General features: G+C 38.4%; 1 protein-coding gene across 1 annotated transcript; it reads right to left on the bottom strand.

Annotated features, from left to right (window-relative positions):
• Positions 1 to 337: 337 nt before the first annotated feature.
• Positions 338 to 1,856, bottom strand: LOC149202412 (uncharacterized). The gene is made up of 2 exons (XM_089399977.1): positions 1,656 to 1,856; positions 338 to 1,549 (listed from the first exon to the last, which is right to left on the bottom strand). Exons 1-2 carry the CDS (start codon positions 1,840 to 1,842, stop codon positions 570 to 572), a joined length of 1,167 nt encoding a protein of 388 aa, XP_089256103.1. The 5' UTR covers positions 1,843 to 1,856; the 3' UTR covers positions 338 to 569.
• Between the last annotated feature and the right edge of the window lie 7,830 nt (positions 1,857 to 9,686).

Below are 9,686 nucleotides of genomic sequence, written 5' to 3'. Positions count from 1 at the left end.
TTGCTTTATTTTTGTTGGCTTTTTTAAAATTTTCTGACTATATTGCATTTATTCATCATGAAAATATAATTATGAAAAATGAATGTAGAATTTTCTTATAAATATTAAATCATATTATTGAAAGAATATTTAAGATGTCTTCTCCTCTTTTTTTTTTCATGACACGATTTAGATTTTTTATTTTAATTTAAAATTTTTGGTGGTTTAATTGCTCTTAAACGTCTTTAATCCTTCTGGATACGATTCTCGGTATAATTAGTCAGCACTATAAATACCAATTTCTGATAACATTCACGTCGAACATGAATTCATCGCCACAAACGAGCATTCATTACAAGAAAACATAGCTATACCGTCATTTTATTGCCAAACATAAAAATGATCGCTCCTACAAATGCACATTAAACTACTATCTGGAAAAGCTCAGAGGCCAACAGTCGCCTAAAACCAAACCTTTATCAGCGGTATGACATAAACAAATGACGACGAATGTATACGCACCATCCAACAATACAAATAATAGCTATAGATCAAAGAATACTGCGGAAACCTGAAAATCAAGCGCTATTTTAGTGACTAGGAGGTGGCGGCGTGAGAAATGGGATCGGCGGGAATTGGAAGCTTGGGATTTGTGGGATTTGAGGAACCTGTGGGAAAGGAGGAGAGCCTGGAATGTTGGGTTTTGGAAATGGAGGGAAAGTCAACTGAGGTAGAGGAGTTTTGGGGAGAGGAGGTACACTCAACTGAGGCAGCGGAGCGATTTTTGGGAGAGGGGGTGCACTTGGCAATGGAGACGTTTTGGGTAGAGGAGGTACGCTCAACTGTGGGAGCGGAGAGATTTTCGGTAGGGAAGGAGCACTTGGCAATGGAGGCATTTTGGGGAGATAAGGAGGGATACTTGGCAGCGTAAGAGTTTTGGGGAGAGGAGGAGCACCTGGCAATGGAGACATTTTGGGGAGAGGAGGCACGCTGAACTGAGGCAGCGGAGAGATTTTGGGGAGAGGAGGAGCACTTGGCAATGGAGACATTTTGGGGAGAGGAGGGATACTTGGCAGCGGAGGAGTTTTGGGGAGAGGTGGAACACTGGGCAGAGGAGGAATAGTGAACTTGGGAAGAGAGGGAATACTAGGAAGGTTAGCAGGTGGAAACTGAGGCGACGAAGGGATTGTGGGCGTCTGTTGCCCTGCTTTCGAAGACTGGTCAACATCCTCAGCCATTGCTCGACCACGGGTTATTGCCAACAAATCTTTCGAATAACAGGATGGAGGCACAGTTGCATGGCGGTAGCTAAAGGAGCCTGCACTGTACGTGACAACTCCATGGAAAGCCGACTGTAGACTAAGCTTTGATGGTGCAGACATTTTGGGAATGTTGCACGAATCGTAAGGGCCGTTGCGACGCTTCACCCAACAATTATTCAATTCATCAGCAGACTGAAAAATGTTGGAGGGAAGCTCCACCCTGAATTCTCCGTTTTCGTCCGTCTCTCCGAGAAAGGATATGCTCATCATCTTCCTGTTGAGTTCACATTCCACTGCTATCGGAGCACCTGTTCGTCAAGAGTAGAAAGGAACCATTAATTATGATGAGTACATTTAGGGTGATGTATTTATTATAAGAAAGAAAATGAATATTAAAATGACATAACATGGTACCGGATATAACGTAGCCATTTTCAGAAAGCCTGTCTTCGAGGCATGTATCACAGAACACTTTGCCCACAACCAAGATCGATGACGCCTTCCCTTGGCTTGCATAAGTAGTCGCACCAGCCAAAGCCATGTAGCTCAAGAGGAAATATAGAACAGTAATTGATGTTGCAGGAATTTCAATGGACGCCATGATAGTTGATGACACCCAATATGTGTTTAGCTATGTTGTTTCTGCACAAGGATTGGTTTATATATATAGTGGCATATTGGACTCCGCATTCGCATTGGTCGTTCAACAGTCCATGTAAAATAGATACGAGAACAGATAGGCAGCACATACCTAATTTCGTATTTATTCGTTGATTACCAACCCTGCCAAATTGTCAAGTCGATTCAACAATGCAAAGTCTATTGATGCGAAATCAGCGCCACGACTTGTGTCTCATTTTGGTACTAGTACTCATCACATGGGAAGCCTTGTCGGCGGCGGCCAATGATTTCAGTCGACGGAGATATTAATTTTTCTTTTGTTCAGAGACAGGAATTACACTCTGCTGCGCGCTGGGCTTCGATTGCGCTTGCGGTGTTGTCGGGAACGAAATTTGCCCCTTTGCTGATTGATGGATTGTCCTTTTGAAAATGCATGGTGTACAACACCATTACAGATGGGTTTCGTGTACGGTGGGCGACGAGATCACTCAGAATTCGGAGTGGGAATTCCAATAGTCAACTTACGGTTTTGCTATTTATTTATGTTATATAAAAGAAGTGGAGGATTAACAGAAGTAACTTACGATTCTTTTATTAATTTAATTTATATAAAGCAATAGAAATTCAAAGGTACATACGTACAGGTTAGGAATTTCAAATCTAAAGCAACCAACGGTTTGTGCAACTCTCAGGTTGATTTGATCATTTTACACATAATGGTGACAGGTGGGAAATTTGTTGGCCGTATTTGACGTGGAAATCACCCTGTAACTCAAATTCTATGTATACATGGCGTTTTTTTTGTATTTATATTGAACGCTTCTTTTTAATTAGTGTTTTTTTCCAATAATTGTCCACCTGACATATTGGTCCATCAATACCACTCCAACCGTAACCTTTTCGTATTTAAATGCCTATGTCTTCGCTACTTTATACTAGCGTTCGTCTGCCACCTTAAACATACAAATTCTTACCATTCGAGTTTTCACTTCAAGTTGGTTTTTTTTTTTTCACTTTAGTTAGGTTGTTTATTTAAGCTATCCTTGGACACACAAGTCTGAATGGAACTTTAAGTTGGGAATCCCGAAATCTGTAAAAGACTCTCTCTCGTTGAGTAAAAGTCTATATAATGGATCAAGATTTGGCATATTAACTTATAATTCAAACCTTGAGGATGGAACTTTTATATTTACATATTCTAATAAATAGAAATCTAGATGTTTTTCCAAAGTTTAAATACCTAGTCTAGTAGATTGGAACTTTATCAATATCCATATATGTTGAGATCTTGCACGGATTCCATTTTTCTCAAAATGCAGCTTAAATGAATTTTGAAACTCAAATGAATTTTGGATTACATACTTGATAGCATGTTGAAGTTGAACTTTTTAAAGCAACTTCCAAGATTTGGAATTTTTTGACATCAGAAATGTTTAAAAAATAATTTTTTAAGAATAAGTTAGATTTATATATCATTTTTTGTTATTATATTTGTGTAGATTGAACTATATTGAATTTAATTTGAAGTTTGATTTAAATTTTAAATAACTTTTTAGTCAATGTGCTTAATTTAAAGTCACAATGATAATTTGCATAGGGTTTGTAGAAAATATTGAAAACTTTCACATTTATAATCACACTTATAATAGATCATACTATCAATGCACAGGTTCAATTTAAAATCTAATAAGAAAAAGAAAGTGTAGACACTATTAAGTCAAGTGATGGAAAACAAACAACCACCGACATATCATTTTATAAATTCTATTTTCTAAGTTAGGCACGTGTGACAATAGTCAGGTTGGAAAGTATTCACTCCAATATCACTTCAAATCCAATTATCATGCATTCCTTTCACTCTTTGTAGGCCATTAATTATGTCTTGTTCAATGCTTGATTTATAGTTTCTATTTTGAACAATCAAGTCATCTTCACTCCCTTTTACATATAGGTGTTTGATTCATCATTTGCAACTTGTTTGAAGAATGAAGAAAACCATCATTTATGGCTTGGGTTCAAGAAGGTGAATTGTAGCCAACTTCATTCCACATATCTATTACCTTTGCATGTTTGGGTTCAATAAGGTTAATTGTAGCCAACCTCATTCCACATGAATCAATGCCTTGTCCAAAACGCATACTTATAATACTTGTATAGATTCCTACATTGGAATTCATACAACCATATCTCGCAATGGTTTCATTGTTACATGAAAGCAAATAGCCACCTCTTCTCTAAATATAATAATATGGATATGAGAGACCAACCCATTTTCTTGTCATTTCTTACCCAAGTAGATGAATTTCTCATCATGTGATTGAGCCCACTATTTTAAGTTATCATGCTCGGAGTGCCTAATACAAATATAGTGGCAACACTATTAGTTTCCCACAAAGAATTGACATAATCACTAATGACTTCTCATGCAAACTTCAAGATTCAGACATTTTGGTTGTTAGAAAACATTGAACGTAGGGAAAATATTACCATTATTATGTCACCCAATATCATGTCATGGATGCTCTTCCTTACAAGATATAACATGATAGGTACTACAAGGATGTCCAGCTTAACCATGCCTCAATTGTTGTGGTTCTACTATACCTACGAATATCTCTGCTCAAATACACAACATTTTTTATGATATATTATATTACTTCCTATGTACTGCCTCATTATGCACCATTAGGTGTTGTAGTATTTATAAACAGTAGCTAAGGAAATAACATGCAAACCACTATTGAAGCCCTTTGATACCACCTCCAAAATTTATCTGTCAATAAGCTCATAGCATGTTATGTGATTTAAGACAAATCTATGAGGGACCTAAGGGGGCTATAATTCTCACAAAAGAGAAATAACAAAAATGATCGCATAATTAGGGTGTCCCACATTGTTATTCACACTTAGTGTAGTGGATAAAATATGGCAGGAATAACATGCTCTATTTAGAAATGCACCACCTTCTAACCCACAGATGAGACAACTATGGTGGACACCTAATATCATTCACTGGCCCCATATTATTTCTCTATACTTGTAAGAATAAATTTAGATTTGCAATCTTCCATGGAGAGATTCTACGATAATACTTGCACACATAGGACTTTTTGGTATATGTATGCCATAATATATTTGTATTCCCATGCATTTTTATAAAAATCATTAAGTTGAAACACTTCTTTGAGATTCTATCAATAACTTTCAAGTAGATATGAATGGAAACACATGAACTTAGTACATATTCAAGACTTCTTATGGATACAAGGTGCTTTAGACATGAAAAAATTGGATTGGGAATACGTTGTGGAAATAAGTTATGTTAAGACATTCTTTGATAAAAATGAAATATATTATCATCCTTGAAACATCCATTCTCGATTGAGGATGACCTTGGTTTAAGTACAACGAAACCCCTTTCTTCAAACCCATTTCAGGACTACACAATTCTACTTAATTAATTTTAATTCCATAAAAAATGTGTTGAGGTTATATGTCTCCATAAGAAAGGCTCCAAGCTTAAATTTAGTTATAGCTCCCATGGAAGTTTCATACTAAGTCATTTCTCTTCGTTGATGATATTAACCAAAAATAATATGAACCTATAGACAATGGTGATTATTTGAACATCCATATTTGCACTTATGATATTGTAAGAAAATATGGGTTTTCAACCTATCTTCTCCCACCATGTAGTTCTGAAATAGATTTACAAATATCCCTCTAAGATGGTGTTGTAGCTGAAACATCCATCCTCCAAATTTTTTCCTATGCTTCGTTTTGGAGGCTCCCTTCTAAAATAACAACAACTTATCTCACACTGACCTAGGCACTTGTGCTTTGATGAAGCTTTATCTTTTGCATTTTGGCTTCTATTTTCTTAGTTGGTTTACTGTCTGTTGTAGCGGCTACAACCACCCTCCAAAAGTTTGCCTATGCTTCATTTTAGAGCCTCCCTACTAAAATCCTAGTAGCTTATCTTACACTGACCAGGTACTTGTGCTTTCATTGAGTTTATATTTTGCTTCACAAGTTGTGTTTGTTTACTTTATTTGTTATCTAACCACAAGCTAACCTCTTTACTTGGTTGTAATCTGGTTCTAGCACTGCCTTGGTGATCTGTGCAATCCTACAGGGAAACCAGCCTTGCTCTCATGAAATGTGCAATTCAAGCCCACCGTGAGCTTCAGCCCCAGAATTGTGCACACCCAGTTGATAACTTATCTTCATCTGGGAAAATGCACAGGGAATGAGAGGCAGTCGGAGCCACTCAACCTAGGAATTGTGCATAATCATTCCCTCAATAGCTGCCTAATGCATGTGTTAGTGACTTGCCCAAATCTCCTCGGAACTATGCAATTTCTCCATTTATGCATGGAAGCATTTCCCAAAAAAGAAAAAAGAAAAATAGCATCCCTAAAAAATAGGGATATATTTTTAGCAGTTGGAGTTACACTTGAGTTATTTTTGGAAATTATCGCCATGTGTTGATTTTTCCTAGATTTTTGGCCTTCATGTCATAAACCCTAAATCGATCAAATCTATTTAATGGGCGCCACCAGATCTCATTTGCACATTTGATTTTGGGTCTCTGACATTCCTGAGGAGATCTAGGAACCTTCAGTACAATCATTGCAACTTTTTGGAGCAATTCTTGCTTTTCTAGTCTTTTGTTTCTTTTTCTGTTGCTTTTGTTTCCTTGGCTTAGGAGAGTGTTGTTTTACTCAATTGATTGAATGACCGCTGGTGTTTTGATTTGTTTTAGCTTGTAGAAGTGTTGTTTTAATTTTTCATTGCCTTTCTTAAGTATCGCATGCATAACCCAGTTTTTGCACTAATGGTCGTCGTTGCGGAAACTCTCTCCATGAGCTTCATTGTTCTTCAATATGATCAATTCCTGCATTTGTTTTGATTGCATGGATCACCATTCACTCAGGTATGCACCAACCATTGCTCACACTTACATATCTTCTCGTTTTCATGTTGCCCTTGAGCATATTTGGGCTTCCTTGGCCCGGATCTTTCTCTTCCCGACATGCATTGCACATTTCTGGATCTCAAGACTTTTCATTGGCTCTAGAAATTGCAGAGAGGATGCTAGTGAATGTCTCCAATTGCACACTACATAATTCAAGGAGCTAGTCTCAGAGCTTTGGCCACTAGGATTGCACAATCCCAACCAGCACAAGCCGGACTGAACTGCACATTGCGTAATTCCAGTTGGCATGACCTCCTCACTGATAGTTGGGACTACGCAATGCACAACTCCAGCTGATAGTCCCTCACCTCTTAAACCCAGAATTACGCGATCTTGCCGAGCAGTTTCCTAGTTTGTTGCTTGTTCTATCTTGAAGTGCTTTCGATTTCAAGCTAACATTTGCATGTCTTGAGTGTACTCTGTGTCTCTAGGTACAATAGTTGTTGAGAAAATTTTCTGTAGTACAGATAAAATGGCTTCCAAGATAGCTGGATCAAAGGATATTGTCGAGAAAAAAAATGGGGATGTAGTTGAACAGGTGTCAATGAGCTTGCCAGTCTATGCAAACACACAACTATTCATAGAGAAGGAAATGAAGATAGCATGGTAGGAAATTAAGGATATCTTCGTAAGAAGCTTCAACGAAGATCTAGAATATTGCCAGGTCTATGTCAACATCCACAAGTCAAGCTTATACAAGGTTGCATGTATGTACCTTGCCTTCCCATGTGCATACATCATTCACTATATTGTCTCATATAACGATCCTGAGATGATGACACTAAGCAGTTCCAGTGGAACAAAACTTTCTACTTTGAGGACATAAAACTATCATCAGATGTATCACTTACCACAGCCGGTGAACCACATGGATGCACTTTTCTATACCCCCAACAACAATGTGAACATTAGAGACATCATGAAGCATTGGGATAAAAAGACGTCAAAGTTCAGGTTGACACCTAATCAGGTCTACAAGAGTAAGTCACTCAAAAAGGCCTACCAACTCTTGATCATCTTTGCATGTCACTTGTACGGTCAAGAGAGCATGAAGACCTTTCCGCAAAATTGGTTGGTTTTGTTGGACCAGCTAGTGAATGAAGTAAGTCCATTCAACTGGTCGGATATGTTTTCTCTTCAGCCGAAAGTGCATGTGACTAATGCCTGGAATCTGCCCAAGGATAAGCAAGAGAGGTTCTATATGTTTGCGTACCTACTTGATGCAATCTATGCCCAACATCAGTTTCCTAGCATGGGTTGGACATGGACACCATTAGAGATTGTTGTGAACATTTATTCCAAGTTTCTTTCAGAGCGCAGCTACCGAGGAGTTATGGAGAGGCTATGTGAGAATTTCATCATCGAGGTTTACAAGTTGATCTTTGAGCAGGATCCACCTTGCATGTCCGAAGAAGCGATGTAGGCATTACTTAACATTACAGATTAGTATGCCTCACCCGATGGCACATTCATCAGGATGTTTGGCGGAGAGAAGCCTATGCATGTGCTACCAAGGTTTTCCACGGATAAGTTTGTCATGCAAGAGGTTACATATCACATCTCCATAGGGTTACCTTTAGGACTACATAGGAGCAAGAAGCACCATGAACCACTCTTCCTTTGCGGATTGGATTGTACGAGATCTAGAGCTTGAAGGATGCGGATGTCGAGGCCAAGGACTTAGAAAATTTTGAGTTCGACACTAAGGACTACAATCCATATGATCCCCACTACATATGAAATAACCACTGTGCGAAGGTGTCTTATCCACGAATCCATGAGACATTTAATTGGGCATAGGAATATCCTTGGAGGTATTGTTACAACTCCTCTAGGCTCAATGAACTGGTCAACATGGCTATAGAATGGAAAGTTTCTCTACAGGTAGCAGCACCACAGGAAGCAACAACAACAACAACAATGAGCATAAAACTAGCACAGGACAAAGGCAAGAGGAAGATTACCGAGAACCCAAAGGTTGAGAAAATCTACAAGTTCAGAGAAGATGCTCTCGTTGAGAGAGTAGCTTTGGAAATAGAGGCAAAGAGGCAACATCGAATAAAGAGTGTAGAATGAAGGAAGAGAAAGAAGCAAAGGTTAGAGGATGTAGAAAGGAAGTTGTAGGAAATAGAGAAGAAGATAAAAGAAGAGTAGGAGCTAAGAAGGAGAGAGAGGGAAGAGAAGCATAAACAAAACAAGAAGAAAGGCAAGGCACAATGACAGAGAAAACTACACTTATACATGTTGAGGAGTTAGAACATCCAGCAGATGAAGAAGAGGGGGAGCATGTGTAGATTAGAACAGGAGTCAGAGGACCATGATACCGACCTCATGTCGAGCAAATCTGAGGTCGCCCCTTAGTCTCCACCACCTCCAGAATCAGAACTAATCCCAAGTTAGGAAGGAGAGGTTGTTCTCCTTGATGATGATTTGATGATGATGTCTACAATTTGTAATTTGATGAGTCGTGGGAAAATATTGTACATGCAAGAATAAAGTAGCTCCCGTATGATCACGTGTCACCTGCACATATGGAGGAAAGGGTGATTGTATCATATGTTAGGAAACATCTAGTTGTCATTGTTGATGCCTCTAAAGCTTACGCAGAAGACACAAGCTCAAATGTGAAGTTCTTGTTAGTAGAGAATGATTGGATGGAAAAGGACTTGCAAGAGGCCAGACAAAGGGCAAAACAATCTGTAGGATCTGCTATGACAAAGATGAGAAAAGTGATACTTGTTGAAGTATCGACTCTAGAGACAACCATGCAGAAACTTTATGACGGATTTATCACCGTGCATAAGGGAGTTGTCCATATGTATGATTTTCAGCAGTGGTGCATGAAT

The sequence above is a fragment of the Pinus tabuliformis genome, chromosome 2_1, assembly GCF_031772625.1.
Source record: "Pinus tabuliformis cultivar Carrire ecotype Pingquan chromosome 2_1, CPIR1, whole genome shotgun sequence".
Classification (NCBI taxonomy): Eukaryota; Viridiplantae; Streptophyta; class Pinopsida; order Pinales; family Pinaceae; genus Pinus; species Pinus tabuliformis.
This window is presented reverse-complemented; position numbering and strand designations above follow the sequence as displayed.

Bases quoted from the DNA above. Each gene is read 5' to 3' on its own strand.
- LOC149202412 (XM_089399977.1), bottom strand. From the start codon at position 1,842: ATGGCGTCCATTGAAATTCCTGCAACATCAATTACTGTTCTATATTTC. The intron at 1,550-1,655 runs GTACCATGTTAT...CTTGACGAACAG, and splicing joins AAATGGCTACGTTATATCCG to GTGCTCCGATAGCAGTGGAA.